Consider the following 16,313-nt stretch of genomic DNA (forward strand, 5'->3'; position numbering starts at 1 on the left):
TGCAAGTAATAGAAATTGAATCATTTTTTTCAAATTTTGCGTAACAAAATATATTTTTATAATTCTAGTTAAAAATGGAAAACAGATTTTTATAATTTTGCTTAAATATGGAAAACGATTTTTTTTCGAATGTTGTGTGACAGCAGAAATAGTTTTTTTAACAATTTTGTGTAACAATAGAAATAGAATTATTTTTTCAAATTTTACGAGATAATAGAAATAGAATTATTTTTTTCAAATTTTGTGAGATTCTATTTGTAATTCTATTTCTATTGAAACAGAATAATTTTTTCAAATTTTGCATAATAATAAAAATGGATGTTTAAAACTTTGTGTTAAAGCAGAAATAGATTTTTAAAATATTGTGTGACAGTAGAAATAGAATTTAACAGTTTTGCGTAAGAACAGAAATACAGTAAGTATTCTTCAAAATTAGCATAACGGCATAAATAATTTTTGAATAATTTTCAAATTTTTCTAAACATAGAAGTTGGTTTTATTTAAAACTTTTGTGAAACAACAGAAATAATCTTTTAATTTTTGTGTAATAGATATATGTAATTTTATAAAAACTTCGCAAAACAAAAGAATGAGATTTTTTTTCAAATTTTATATAACAATAGAAATCGAATTTCGCCAAATTTTGCGTGATTTGAAATCACGCAAAGTTAAGATTTCTTCATATTTTGTGTGAATTCAAATTACGCAAAATTTGAAGAAAAAAAAACAATTTGATTTCTGGTGATAGACAAAAATCGAGATTTTTCTAATTTTGCGTGATTTAAAATTGCGCAAAATTTGAAAAAATTCTATTTCTGTTAGGCAAAATTGAGATTTTTCCTAATTGTGCGTGATTTCAAATTGCGCTAAATTTGAAAAAAAAATCGATTTCTGTTGTTATGAAAAATTTTTAAAAAAATTAAATTTTTCTGTATGATCGATTTTTTTTTTCTGCGCATTGTATGCGCCATGTTTGCAAATAAAAGAAGAGCTCAGATATTCGATGGCAGCCAAAATGGTGATGTATTTTATGACCTTTCATTCTTAGCCAGTATCTACGTTTCGTGAGACCTTCATAAATTGATAATCAATGCCTCCAAAAGACACGCTAAGGGGCTGATTACCTTCAAAGACGATCCCTCCTTTATTTAACTACCTGAAAAGAAAGAGAGAGAGAGATATCGGATAGCTAAGATAACGGGCTATTGTAGAAAAAAGGAAAAAAGAAGAACCCTTCCAAAAGCCAATAGAAATTCATGGTGTGTTCCAATATCCTCTTCTGATCAAACTCTCCAACCCAAATATCTCCATTTAGTCTTTAATACGCTCCGATATTGCTGCCACTTTCAACCGCATTCGGCCAAAAGTCTTTTTCATTTTATTCAGGCCCCCCCTCACTCCCCTTTAACCCACACAGACGCAGACTTTTTTTTTTTTTTCATTCGTTTTTAGCAGAGGGCTCATTTCTTACGTCTTTAACTCAATCACCTTCTAATGTAAGAAGCGTTCTCCAAGATCATAAAACACCAGAGCCAAATAGAAAGTATGACCATAAGTACAGCCATTTATTTTTGTGTAAGGGCCGGCGATACTTCTTTAAGCGATGTCATCAACTTGGACAGACACTCTTGTCTAATACAGACTTAGGTAAGGGCTCTCGACGCAAGGGCTGTCGGGAAGAAGCCATTTCGCGTCAACACAAGAAATGATAGCCACAGAGGGAAAAAAAAAAAAAAACTGATCCGAGCGCCATCTGTTGGAGTTTAAGATTTCAAACTTTTGCCTGCTAGTGCTAATAAAGATAACTTTTACCACCGCCATCTGTAGGCGGTTCTTTCGAATATCCGATGATTATTTAATAATCCATTAATTTGGCGACAGTAACGCCATCTGTCGGTGGTAACCGCAACTATAAGTAAAGTAGAGAATTTTCAGTATTGTGATTTCTAATTATGTTTCTTAGAGGTCACGCCACCTATCGGTACAATCTTGCAACGACTTCGATAAGATTCCCGTTCTCGTCTGAATTTGATTTTATTAGAGCAGACGTAGAAGAATTGGGCAGTTGGCTTATCTTATCGCGTAAGCGCCATCTATCGGCCGATAATGTAAACAGCGTACAGACAGCACCGGTTATTACTGGATAGTACAAGACAGAACGCGCACGAGTTGTATTTGGTCGGCTCATTTGCATATTTTCTTCGGTTTTATGCCACCATACACGCATAGAAAGATTATAAAGTGATTATGCGCCGTCTAAATAGAGGGAGAGAAAAAAAAAAGGGAACAAAATGCGAACGCAGCAAAAAGCCTTGGTCTGAACTCATTTGTGATTATTGATGAGTCAGGGCACGGGTCTGTGGCAATTATGGCTTAGATTAGGCGTGATAGAGAATATCATTAGGACAACCTTCCCTCCTCCCTTCTCTCTTTTCAGACTCATAAAAACAGCAACGCAGCTTGTACTGGAGGCTTTTTTTTTTCTTTTCTTTATTTAGTTATTTATTTCTTCCAATTCTGTTCTCTCAAAGATGGCGCCCTGAATTATTTCAATACCATCAAAGATTCTCCCATAATTATTATTAAAAAGCCAAATTTTCTTCTTTACTCTACAGCAATTTAAAATTGAATGATGCACTATAATATACACTACCCTAACAAAAGTAAAGGTACAATTAAATGCGTCAAATAATAATTTGTGCGTCGTATTGCTTTCAAATTCTTCTTCTTCCTGAATCTTTCAAAAATAAATTCTAATCACGCATGCGTGGAGTGTACAGAAAGAAAGAACACCAAACTGGGTGCCAGTTCGTGATTTTTCAACCTACCCCTCGTACACTACAGGTTTCTTTGGTGATTACGCCGTTTTCCATGTGGCAGGTGTTTTAATGCACCTGCCCGTCATCTCTTGACCCCACACTACCCAAAGGTATCATTGATTCGCTTCTCCTTTCTCTCAGGCCCAAGTGTTCACGATAAAACCTTGGGAGTTCTTGATGACCTAAATATTCCGAGAGGTGGCGCCACCAGTGTTCGCCTCATTAGGACGTTCTGTGTGTGTGTGTGTGTGAGCTGCAAATGCCTCTAGATATTATGTTTCTTTATACCGTTTGAAACCACATCGGAATCGCTCGGGTGGGTGTTGGGGGAGGGGTAAGGGGGGGGTTCTCTGCAGACTTGTACGATTGCAACAGACGAATGTTAAGCAGGATCATGACTGTCCATTTTCATTGAAATGAGGTAATCAAGCGCAATTTATCTCGGTGACATCGAGAAGGAAATTCGCCCGATGATAATTTAATTTTGTGAGCGACGCCAAGTTAAAACGAACTGCTGAGTACGTTTGTAAGTCGACAGGGTTCCAGTTTAAAAACTCCACCAACAATAAGACGCCATTTCAGTCGTTCTCTGTTAATAGCAGGTAAGACAGAGCATAAAAGGAAGAAAGATTAAAAAAAAAAAAAAAAAAAAATACTGGATTATAGAGAGCGCTGTAGTCGACCAAGTTCTTATAATGACAATCGCCAAATCTAAACGATTGTTGGCAACACTGCCCTTTGATGCTCCTATATTTTATATAAAAACTTCGTGGCAACATATCTACACTAACCTATCAAAATATTAACCAACTGGTTGTCTCAATATGGTGTTATTATGGAAGAAGGTGACAAGTGTATCGCTGCAGACTGTGTCAAGGACATTTTTCGGTTTATAACACTGTAGGACGCGTTTTTTTGCTTTAGCATAAAGATAGGCGATTTTTACGTATTTTATTTGACGAGTCAGAAAACCGTACCTAATATTTTGATAAATAGTGTAAAAGTCAGTTAAAACGCAACTGCTGAGTATGTTTGAAAGTTGACAGGGTTTCATTTTAAAAATAAGACGCCATTTCAGATGTTCTCTTAATAGCAGGTAAGATCTGGCCTGGCATCAAAGGAAGAAAGACAAAAATACTGAATTATAGAAGGCGCTGTAGTCGACCGGGTTTCTTTTAATGAGACAATCACCAAATCTTAACGATTTTTAGCGACATATCTACACTAACTTACCAAAATATTAGGGAACTTGGGGTCTCAATGTGCTTCAACGTGAATGAATTTCCATAAAATAATCGATCACTTTAAGTTGGTGTTATTATCGTGGATGAAGGTGACGAATGTATCGCTGTAGACTGTGTTTTTGCTTATCTACATATCTACACGAACCTACCAAAATATTAGCTAACTGGATGTCTCAATACACTTCATCGTGAATGAATTTCCAGAAAATATGGATCATTTTGATCAAGATGGTTGACGAAGGTGACCGATGTATCGGTGCAGACTGTGTCAAGGATATTTTTCTGTTAATAACACTGTAGAACGCGGATTTTTTTTTTTTTTATTTAGATGGGCGATTTTAATTCACTTTAATTGACTTGTTTGAAGAGTCAGAAAACCGTTCTCTAATATTTTGTTAAACAGTGTAATAAGAAGGCTCGTGTCCTTGTAATGCTAATGCAACTACCAAACTCCCTGCAAATAGTCTCCTTTCAGACACCGTCCACAAAGCAATTCTGTGCTTCCCTTTCAGTATCGAGTTGACCATTAAATTACATACCAAAGTTTTCATTTCTTGTAGAACCTTAGACAGGTCTTCGATGCATCATGTTCTACTGCTCTTCCAACTGACACATCTCTGGAACTACGCTTGCCACCAATCGATAGAATATATCAAACTCCCCCCCTCGTCTTTCTCGTACAATAGCGCCCTCTGTGCTGTCTATTCGAACACAGCAGCAGGAGCAGAGAGGACTTGCCTCATCTCTTTAAGGATTTGGTAACTAGTGGCTCCAATAATTAGCCTATATAATTAATTAATTACGTCAGTAACGTAATTAGCCTTAAACAGAATTGTCGGATGGAAAGAAGGAAGGAAGGAAATCTTGGAGCAGAATAAACTTCCACGCAATAACGCAACTGGAAGTTTTCATAAAATCTTGTCTGGACTTTGGTGTATAATGAGTTTAGCGAGTTTGGCCGCTAGAGGGAGTAGGTGGAGAGCAATTTTGTTACCAGAGCAAAAGAAAGAGCACTTCAGCGAGTTCTGTTGAGAAGAGGGTCTCTTCCATTCACCTTCTGATGGTAGAAAATTCTTAATGGACGACTCTGTGTGACTCTGCTCAGCTCGCGCAGGATAAAAGATGAAATAATGAAGAAAAAAAGGGGGGGGGGGTGGAAGGACACCGCGGTGGCGTGGCAAATTATTTCCTCTTCACAGACTTTAGGGAAGGTTTGGTATTAAAGAAAGATTTCTCAATTTGTTTAAGGAGTCGTAATTTCTTTTCTTCTGTTTCTATCCACGTTTAATGCGATTTTTTGTGTCTCAAAGGAGTCACGTGAAAAACAGCCTCGCTTTTTCTTTCTTTTTTTTTTTTTGGGAGCAGACGATATATTTTGTTTTTCTGCGCAAAAATTCGTGTTAATGTTTCTTAATGAAAATGCACACACACTAGGCTTAGCCACTCATCTTGTGTCTTTTCTTCTAAGTTCCACGCGTTCTTTGAGGTGGCTTTTTATCTCGGTGTTCATTCAATTCGTTCTCCCCCCCCCCTCTCTCTCTCTTTCTTTTCTTCTGATAGCATCAATTACTTTTTCTTCTTTTTGTAATCGTGGCTAAGAGAATCTCGGTTTCGCAAAAAAAAAAAAAAAATTGCAAACCTACTACATAAACATGTTAGCTCAATTCAGCCTCCGTACATTTCCCCAAAGGTGGGTTATTTACTATCCTGGAAATTTTAGCAGAGAGAAGTGCATTCTTATGCTTCTTAAAAATATAAATTAAATAAAAAAACAAAACAAAAAAAAAAACAGTAAATAAAGTATAGAAACCACATGGTCTATTTCGGCTTCTGTGCGCTTTCATGTACCTATTTATGAGAAGCTTCAAAAAACAAATTAAATTTTGTGTTCCAGTTTGCCTTCTTTAGAATCATCATTTACCAGCCAAAACACTTCGTCACAATAGGTAGTAAAATGCAAACCTGCAACATAAGCATGTTAGCTCAATTCAGCCTCCGTACATTTTACCAAAGATGGGTTATTCACTATCTTGGATATTTTAGCAGACAGAAATGTTTGCTTAAATTTTTTTAAATGCATTCTTATGATTCTAAAAGATATAATTTTTTTAAAAATATGGGAAACATTATTTTGAAAAATTAAAAAAATAATAATAAATAAATAAATAAATAAATAAATAAAGCATAGAAACTTATGGTCTATTTCGGCTTCTGTAAGTTTTTATGTGCCTATTTATGAGGTTTGAAAAAAAAATTAAATTATGTGTTCCTGTTCGACCTCCGTAGAATCATTCACCCGAAAATTTCATCACAACAGGAAAAAAAAAAAAAAAAAAAATTGCAAACCTACTACATAAACATGTTTACCCAATTCAGCCTCCGTACATTGCACCAAAGGTGGGTTATTTACTATCCTGAAAATTTTAGCAGGGAGAAGTGCATTCTTATGTTTCTTAAAAATATAAATTAAAAAAAAAAACAGTAATAAACCACATGGTCTATTTCGGCTTCTGTACGCTTTTATGTACCTATTTATGAGAAGCTTCAAAAAACAAATTAAATTTTGTGTTCCAGTTTGCCTTCCTTAGAATCATTATTTACCAGCCAAAACACTTCATCACAATAGGGAGGGGAAAATGTAAACCTGCAACATATACATGTTAGCCCAATTCAGCCTCCGTACATTTTATCAAAGATGGGTTATTTGCTATCCTGGATATTTTAGCAGGCAGAAATGTTTGCCTAAAAATTTTTAAATACTTTCTTATGATTCTAAAAGATATAAATTTTTTAAAAAAATATGGAGAATAGACATTATTTTGAAAAACTAAAAAAAAAAAATAGTAAATAAAGTATAGAAACATATGGTCTATTACGGCTTCTGTACGTTTTTATGTGGCTATTTATGAGAATCTTGAAAAAAAATTAAAGTATTCCAGTTCGGTTTCCGTAGAATCATTCGCCAGATCATTTCATCACAATAAGGGAAAAAATTGCAAACCTACGACATAAACATGTTAGTACAATTCAGCCTCCGTACCAAAAGTGTAACATTTACTATTTTAAATGCATTCTTATAAATATAAATAAGAAAAAAATAGCAAATCGACATTTTTATTTAAAAAAAAATACAATAAATAAAATATAGAAACATATGTCCTATTTCGGCTTCTGTATGTTTTTATGTACCAATTTATGAGAAGCTCGAAAAAAAATTAAAACTGTGCGCTCCAGTTAGGCCTCCGTAGAAGCATTCACCAGAAACTTTCATCACAATAGGGTGGGGGAGGATTTGCAAACCTACTACATAATCATGATAGCCCAATTCAGCCTCCGTACATTTCACCAAAGGTGGGTTATTTAATCCTGGATATTTTAGCAGACAAAAATACTTGGGTAAAAATTTTAAATGAATTTTTATGATTCTTAAAAATATAAATTAAAAATTATATAAATTAAAATAAAAAAATTATACATATTAAACTAAAAGACATAAGTATAGAAACATATGGTCCCTTTCGGCTTCTGTATGTTTTTTTTATGTACATATTTATGAAAGCTTTAAAAAATTAAATTATGTATTCCAATTCGTCTCCTCAGAATAATCATTCACTAGAGAATTTCCTCACAAGAAAAATAAAAAAAGGAAAAGCGATATCCCCGACAGGCTTCTGTACATTTAAGAAAATTTTCTATTGGAAAATAGAAGAAATGCTCCGTTTGGGCCTCCATACCTTTCCTCTAATATTATTTTTTATACCTAATCCGTTTGTACAAACTCATAAAGATGAACATACAAAAATCTACGGATGCCGAAATGGGATATCACACACCCGTATCCAAATTCAGCTTCCGTACATTTTACTCAATTGTGAAATTTCCTCTTCTGCAGTTAACAGAATCTATATTTAGAATTGTGAGCGATTGAAAGAGAAGAAAATAGGATAGATATGCAAAAGAGGTTATCCCATTTCATCCTCCATACGTTTCTTCTACTATCACGCATGCGCTCAGGACTTAATCTTAGGGAGAAGTCTTCTGGCTTTAATGCACCCCGATAGAGCGGAGAAAGGTGGGCCAAGATTTCAGGTGTTGATGACGTCTGTTAGTTAACAAAGGAAATGAATTTTATTAAGTCAGGGTCGGGCACTCATTACAACACACGAACATGCCGGGAAGAAGACACGGCTTCAAGGCCTCTGCGAAGCACTTTAAGCGTTCATTCCGAGCGCGAGGTTGCACGTGATTTATTCGTTCCACAACAGTCGCTTTTACGAGCGAGTTTTGTGCGAAAACGAACCAGAACGCGGGTTGTCTCGTTCCGCATACGGGAACTTTCCGCGCGGCTTCGGATTTGTTTTCGACGGAAATTTTTAATCTTTTGCATCTCGTCGTTTGGCAGTTACGACATGCGGGTTCGCCAGCGCCGGCCCCGTTTAAACAGGATGTAGATCCGCTGCAGTAGTTCCGTATCATCTCTGCGCCAGCTTAAAACGCTTAAATGCATAACCCCATAAAAACTGGGGGGTTCCACCAGGGGGCGCCACCTGCCAAGCCCGACGCGGTTATACAACCAGGGTTCGAATGCGTATTAGAACTTTATACAGGGTTCGAATGTTGAATATATAAACGACATTTTTCTAATGTCAATTTGTAATAAAGTGATTTCGAAATCACTGATGGTCCGAATCCGGGTTACTGTGTTCAAGGATAAGAGATCAATGTCGAAGAAGATAGACGAATCTATTTTTTTTTTTAACTACGTTCGATCGCATTCAATGGTGCGAACCCGTGTTGTGAGTTGCTATTTCTAATAGCTTTCACCAGATGGCGCTTCATTAATAAGTGATATCGCCTAATTACTTTTGAGAGGGCCGGGTGGATTCTAATTGGTCCAATTTGGAATTTACTGCTCATGCGTGTAGAAAATGTCTTACAAAGTGAAAATTGGAATACAGTAGTCGAGAAGTTATTTTGTTTTCAAAACCGGTCTTTTCTCTGACAGTTGGAGAGGGATTTTAGCGATGGGTGATTGGAGAAGAAGGATGGTGATTTCGAAATCACCATCAATCTTCTCCAACGTTGTGGCTGTTAAATCCCGGTTTGCGGAATGAATTTATCGACAACCCCACATCTACAATAATCTCCTAATGAGGGAAAGAAACTCCATCTGAAATAATTAACATTTCGCGTGGACACTCCTTCCATCGGAAGCATCTTGGCAAAGGAGAGGAAACTTAATAGATTTTGCAAATCACTTATTGGAAAGATAAGGAGCATTTCCCATCTTGATCACCCCCTAAAAACTTCATTAACACAAGACGCCGTGTAAGAGGATCACAATTAGCGAGTACACTGTTGCTATGACGTCATTGGGCAGCTGGAACCCAGTTAAGCAGGGGCTGGAAAGGTTCCATCGATGAAATCGAACTGTTTACTGTTGGCCATCCATAATTCCTCCAGGAGCCATCAGCGGGTCACGCAAGATGGTGACTGGGAAGGTGTTTCCCTTTTAAAATACCCCTGGTGGATGATTATCCAATGAATAGAAATTTCCAAATCACGTGGCTTTAACGATGACATCTTTTTGAGACTTTTCTTGAAGACTTCTTGGAGAACTTCGAGACGATTTTATCGAATAAATTTGAAGTCGTGTTTGTATGGCGCCCTCTGGCGGCTGCTTAGTGACCCGCCGCGGATGATGGCGGGGGATGGTAATTTAAGAGTTTTTGTCGTATCACGCGGCGGCCACCCTCCTGCATCTCACCTGGCCACGCTCCCGTCATCCGTGACCCCGGTGACCTTGAGATGCGGGGACCCACCCAGAATGGTAGACGTAGTCCCTATTTACCCTCTGGGAAACCTGATACGGGAACGCGTGTTGTTGTGGGCACGGAATTGTGGGAAAAAAAAGAGGTCACGAATAAAGGAAGTGCGGGGTCAGCCACGGATCGCCAGAGTCAGATTATGTTTCTTTTGACACGGCCATTTTCCTTTCTTCGTTTTTTTTTTTTTTGTAGGAAAGAGAGAGAGAGAGAGAGAGAGAAGAAAAAAGTAAGAATGACAAAAAGGAAGAAGAAAAAGATAGAAAGAAAACGAGAAAGAAAAAAGAGAGAATGATAAAAAGGAAGAGTGAAAAAGATAGAGAGAAAGTGAGAAAGACAGATCGAAGGACAAAAAATGAGGATGCAAAAGATGGAAAGTGAGAAAGAGAGAGAAGAAAAAAAAGAATGACAAAAAGGAAGAAGCAAAAGATAGAAAGAAAACTAGAGTGGAAGAATGACAAATAAAGGAAGAGGCAAAAGATAGAGAGAAAATGAGAACGAAAGAGAGAGAGAGAGAGAGACAGAATGACAAAAAAATGAAGACACAAAAGATAGAGAGAAGAAAAAGAAATGACAAAAAGGAAGAAGCAAATTATAGAAAAAAAACGAGAAAGAGAAAAGAAAGAGAAGAAAAGAAAAGGGGAGAATTATAAAAAGGAAGAGTAAAAGATAGAGAAGAAAGTGAGAGATAAAGACAAAAAAAAGGAGGCAAGGATAGAAAGAAAGAAAGCGAGAAAGAATGACAGAACGACAAAACAGGAAGAGGAAAATGATAAGAGAGAAGAAGAAAAAAGAGAGAATGGCAAAACGGAAGAGGCAAAAGAGAGAAAGGAGCGAGAAAGAAAGACAAAAACTGAAGATGCAAAAGATAAAGAGAGAGAGAGACAATGACAAAAGGCAAAAGACAGAATGAAAGCGAAAGAGAGAGAGAGAGAGAAAGTATAACAAAAAAGAAGAGGCAAAAAATAGAGTGAAAAGCGAGAAAGAGAAGGAAAAAGAGAGAATGATAAAAAGGAAGAGGCAAAAGATGGAGAAAGGGCAAAAATGAGTCATAGATAGAGAAGGAAAAAGAGAAAACGACAAACCAAAAGAGGAAGACAGAAAGAAACATAAACCGAAAGAGTGAGAGAGAGAGCCCGACAAAACTAAAACGAGAATAAATAGAAAGAAAACGATAGACGGAGAGAGAGAGAGAGAGAGAAAGAAAGGAAGAGGGAGAAAAGATAGAATAGAGGAAAAACAGAAAGAAAAACAGAGAAAGAGAGTGTGAACGAAAAAGGAAGAGGCTGAAGAGGGAAAGCGAGATAGAGAAAGAGGAAAAGAGAACGAGAAAACTAAAGAAAGGCGCAAAAGACAGAGAGAAAGAGAAATCCAGCATGAGAATGAGGAGGCGAGACGAAAAGGAAAGAGAGAATGACAAAAAAGCAAAAGAGAAAGGCTGAAAGAAAAAGACAAAGAGAGAGAGAGAGAGAGAAGACAGAAGGTAGTAGAATAAAATACAGAACGGCCAAACAAAACGGAAGACAGAAAAAACAGAAGAAAGAGAAAGAAAAACCGAAAGAGTGACTGAAAGAGAGAGAGAGAGAAAAAAAAAAGGAGAGAAGGAAGAAGGAAAATAGAAAGAGAGAAAAATGAAACATCCAAGAGAAAAAGACAAAGAAAATAATTGAAAGAGAAAGGAGGAAAAGAGAGAACTAAAAAACAGAACAGCAATAGGCAAATTACAGAAGGAAACAAAGACAGAGAGAGAGAGAGAGAGAGAGAGAGAGAGAGAGAGAGAGAGAGAGAGATCCCAAAATGTCCATCATTCGTTGTTTTCTGACGTCATTGGGGAGGATCCACAGCCTGCCAGAGTACACGCAGAGCACCAATTCAAGATGGCGGCAGTAGCAGGCGTTACTTGAAAGGCTCGTCTGGGCTGACAGATATTAACAGAATATCATCTCACACGTGGGTCTTTCCCTAATGTTCTCGTTTTTGGCCCACCCACTGTGAAAATTCCAGACGACATTCTCTTGTCGATTTCAAGAATTACACAAAAAGGGACGAATTTTCTTCATCCCGTTAACCGTTCTGCCATTCTGAAATGCAGGGAGGGACATCGGATGAGGGGAGAGGGAGCAAACGCAGCGCAAATCCCCAATAACAACACACGCGAAACATCTGAGCTGCCAGTAACCCCATTGTCACTGACCAAACATTTCGTTTTAGACAAATCCACTTCCTCTGACGGGTTCCAATAAAGGCGAAACAACCACTTATGCAGGCAACCCTCGTCCAAAGACACAATCACTACCGTACACTTCAACTCCCCAAATGGGGCAATCTTTTCTTTTTGGTCTGCTCAGAGCAACTACAGCCCCCTGTGGTTTGGATCTTTTCTCATCCTTCTATCCGGTCGTTACTGACTCGAACCGATGCTTCTGAAGACTTCCGGGTTCACACTTTGTCATTGATTAACGTCTTATTTCCATCACACCATCTTCAAGTCGCTTTGAACTTCAACCCCAATGCATCATGATTGGTCAGAGAAATACAAGAAACTTATCTGCAAAGAGATCTACACCTCCTAAGAGCATCTTCATTCATTGCATCCAAGACCACAAAACTACGTGGTCTTGGATCCAATCTCAATGATCTCCATTTCCAAAGATATTGTCCGAATCTTCCACCTCTATTAATCCTGATGGTCCAGTTTACAAAATTCCAAAACGGATTAACGATCACCAATTCTGTAATGGATGATCTATGGGGAAGATCTCCAACCAAACTTACTTCATCCTTCGATAAATCTCCCGAAGATTGGACAAACAAAACATTGGACAGAGAGATTTGAAAACTGAATTTATTTCCACCTATTTCAAAACAACTGAACTCTACAAAAGCACCAGAAATGGTTTATATAAAAATCTACGTATACGCCCTTAACAAAAGTATTGGACCATCCCTAAGATTCGAATGGTTTCATTTGGCTGAATACTTCTGTCATCTGCTGAGTATTCGAGGGAGGTTAGTCACGTTCCGAACTACTCTCACTGGCAGACACATCTCCATAAATATCCTCATAACCCATTCAGGCGTCTTTGCCACGTTCGTGGTAGTGGCAGGGTGTGGCTGAGGAGCGCGAGACGGTGAAGTCTCTCTTCTCGAATGGCATTACGAGTGGCTGGCAGAAGCATCATGTGGGAGACCCGTAAAGGGGTGGGGGGAAAGACATACATCACCATTTAGAAGACACCGCGATAAATCGTAATCCATGGGTTGACCCCCGTCCGTACGCTCGTATTGCGTCCGTTAAACAGTAAACTCATCAGAGTAATGGAGATCCGCTGTGGAGCGATTTATCTCCTCGGTGGACGCTCATGTGGTCTTTTGGTGCGCTAATGAACAGAAGAACAACCATCCGATTGGCCAAGATGGACGCCAAGCTGAAAATATAGGCGACCGCAGATTATTTTCTCCTTTGTAGTAACGAACGCCGCCCGTAGATGGCAGTAATGAGATGTTCAGGTGTTGGACATTGTCGAAGTGGATGGATCATTAATAATTACACTCCCGAAATTGACAACGCCCTTTAAGGAGATATTCCAGTTGCCGGGATTCGTGTAAGGATCGATAATAAAAACGGAAGATTTAAAGCTTTTTCTTGACCTCCCTCAACCGATGCTCAAATTGGATCCAGGACCAAAAGACTGGACCCGTGTTCGAACTCAAATCCAGTTTCCAAAACTTCCAGTTAAACTCCTATAAAATATCCACCTAAAAGATCCCCTAATAACGATAATTAAAGTTTACACTTTACAGCAGACGAAACAAAATTCGATCACGTGGTTTTCTTCGATGTCAGAAGGCGGGAAAAAAATCTCAGAAGACAACTTTCCAAAGTGCCGTCTGGCGAGCCCAACGAACCGCACACGGTCCATGAGGGAGGAAGAGGAGGAGGAGGAGGAGTAAGAGAGCGGGACAGACGGCGCATGCGCTCTTGCATTTTCCGACCAAGTACAAAAGATGTTCGGGAACCATTAAATATATAGCCTCGATGCCAGATTCTCCCCACTGTTGTTTGCACTCTGAAGATTAAAACCTATTGTTTGCTTTTCTAATTCTAAACCGCTTTTTTTTTCCTTCACTCTCCCCTCCCCCCACTGCCTGCTTATCAGCAACCCTAGTTTATCATTACCCAAGGGTATACATTTTATAGTCTGCGTGGAAATTACGGCTTTTCTTTCGCACTTTTTTTTTCTCTTTCTCTCTCCCCCCCTTTCCGCGGTAACACATTAATATCAAGCGCCAGTTTTGTTCCCATTTTTTTTGAAAGGCGTGCGGTTTAAGATATTAAAAGTTATACAAGGTGTTAATTGCTCGTTGAGTTAACGTTGTGTTTCGCGATACTGATTTTTCAAAGTTGACTATTATCACCTAGCTGAACATTTTTGGGGCTTTGTGCCCGATATAATTATTTTCGCCGCAAAATTACATTCTGCGCATGTTTGGTGATTTAACAGTCGGCTGTCTCTTTGTAAGGCGCTGTCAGGGTGCTGTGCGGCTAATTTTCTTAGCTGCTCGAGTTATCTGTAGGAGCGCATATGCACAATCCGGAGGTATGTTTATTAACTACCGAGAAGTTCGTATCTTATTATCTCGTGGAAGAAATAAAACGCCTTTTTCTTATCTTTTAATAATCTTTGCACAGCAGCAGAGGATTTCATCTTATATCATAATACCCCTCCCCCTAGTTATTGGGGGCTCGTGCCGTAAACCCCTAAGAACTTCCACCTTGATTGATATTCACCCAGTTGTCGATCGCGATCCTCCGGTAGATCGCGATCGACAGTTTTAGATTTGCGCTAATTAAGGGAAGGGATGTTTGGTCCCTCGTTTAACCCATCGTTCGATTTTCGGAGTTTGTTAGGAGATGGTGGTGGCAGACGAGAGAATAGAGATTCAAAAATACTTACCCGGCCAAACTGTTGGAAGTAATTTTTTACATCTTCTAAGGTTGTAGGTGCGGACAGACCCCCCACAAATACTTTCTTTGTTCTAGTAACCATCTGCAAGAGAAAACAAACATTCGTCATTGCAATGCCCACTTTAAAATGGTCAATTTCAATTAGAAGTGACGCGTGAATAGCTTTCATAGGAGAGCATCATTAATAAATAGATTTTGTAGGAGAGCATCAGTAGCATTTTAAAAACTTATCAGCAACAAATTTTTGTAGAAAAATAGCATTTGAGACATCTCAAGAGAACACAATAGATTTAGTAGGAGAACAGGATTAATGCGTTTAGTAGAAGGTCATGATTAATTCATTTAATCGGAGCACAGGATTAATAATACATTTAATGTATTATTAATCCTGTGTTAGTAGGAGCACAGGATTAATACATTTAGTAGGAGAACAGGACTAATACATTTAGTAGGAGACTGGATTAATAATACATTTAGTAGGAGAGCAGGATTAACAATACATTTAATGTATTATTAATCTTGTGTTAGTAGGAGAACAGGACTCATACATTTAGTAAGAGAATAGGACTAATACAGTTAGTAGGTAGAACAGGATTATTAATACATTTAATTGTGTCAGTAGGAGAACAGGATTAATGCATTTAGTAGGAGAACAGGATTAATGCATTTAGTAGGAGAACAGGATTAATGCATTTAGTAGGAGAACAGGATTAATGCATTTAGTAGGAGAACAGGATTAATAATACATTTAATGTATTATAATCTTGTGGTAGTAGGAGAACACGACATATGGATTTAGTAGGAGAACACGACTAATGATGTTGGTAGGAGAACAGAATTAATGCATTTAGTAGGATTTTTTTTTTTTTTGATTTGGTAGTTGTTGGCGCATCGGCTTCTGTGGCCATATTGCACCTCCCAAGGTTTTTTTTGCAGTACTTTGATCCAAGGCCGAGGCGGGAATCGAACCCGCGACCTTTGGGTTGCCGGGCAGGTACTTTACCCACTCGGCTAACCCGGTCGGCGCATTTAGTAGGAGAACTGGACTAATACAGTGAGTAGGAGAACATGATTAATAATACATTTAATGTATTATAATCCTGTGTTAGTAGGAGAACACGACATATAGATTTAGTAGGAGAACACGACTAATGCAGTTGGTCGGAGAACAGGACTAATACATTGAGTAGGAGTACAGGACTATTAATACATTTAATGTATTATTAATTGTGTGTTAGTAGGAGAACAGGACTCATACATTTAGTAGGAGAACAGGATTAATAATACATTTTATGTATCATTAATCTTGTGTTAGTAGGAGTGCAGCACTAATACATTCAGTAGGAGAACATTACTAATGCATTCAGTAGAAGAACAATATTAATGCACTTAATAGGAGATCAGAATTAGCAATATATTTAGGAGGAGTTTTTTTTGTAATTAACATTTTTCAGTA

The 16,313-nt window shown here is 37.8% G+C and overlaps 1 protein-coding gene across 10 annotated transcripts in view; it reads right to left on the reverse strand.

The window, feature by feature from the left end:
* Rbp6 (RNA-binding protein 6) overlaps positions 1–16,313 on the reverse strand; it is a 241,786-nt gene that overhangs the window by 99,935 nt on the left and 125,538 nt on the right. For all 10 annotated transcript variants that reach the window (XM_090369754.1, XM_090369762.1, XM_090369759.1 and 7 more), the window contains one exon: positions 14,847–14,939. In XM_090369754.1, the coding sequence (XP_090225880.1) occupies positions 14,847–14,939 (93 nt within the window). The remainder of the gene's footprint in view (positions 1–14,846; positions 14,940–16,313) is intronic.

This window comes from Mastigoproctus giganteus, chromosome 3, assembly GCF_048544385.1.
Source record: "Mastigoproctus giganteus isolate SK-2022 chromosome 3, ASM4854438v1, whole genome shotgun sequence".
Taxonomy (NCBI): domain Eukaryota; kingdom Metazoa; phylum Arthropoda; class Arachnida; order Uropygi; family Thelyphonidae; genus Mastigoproctus; species Mastigoproctus giganteus.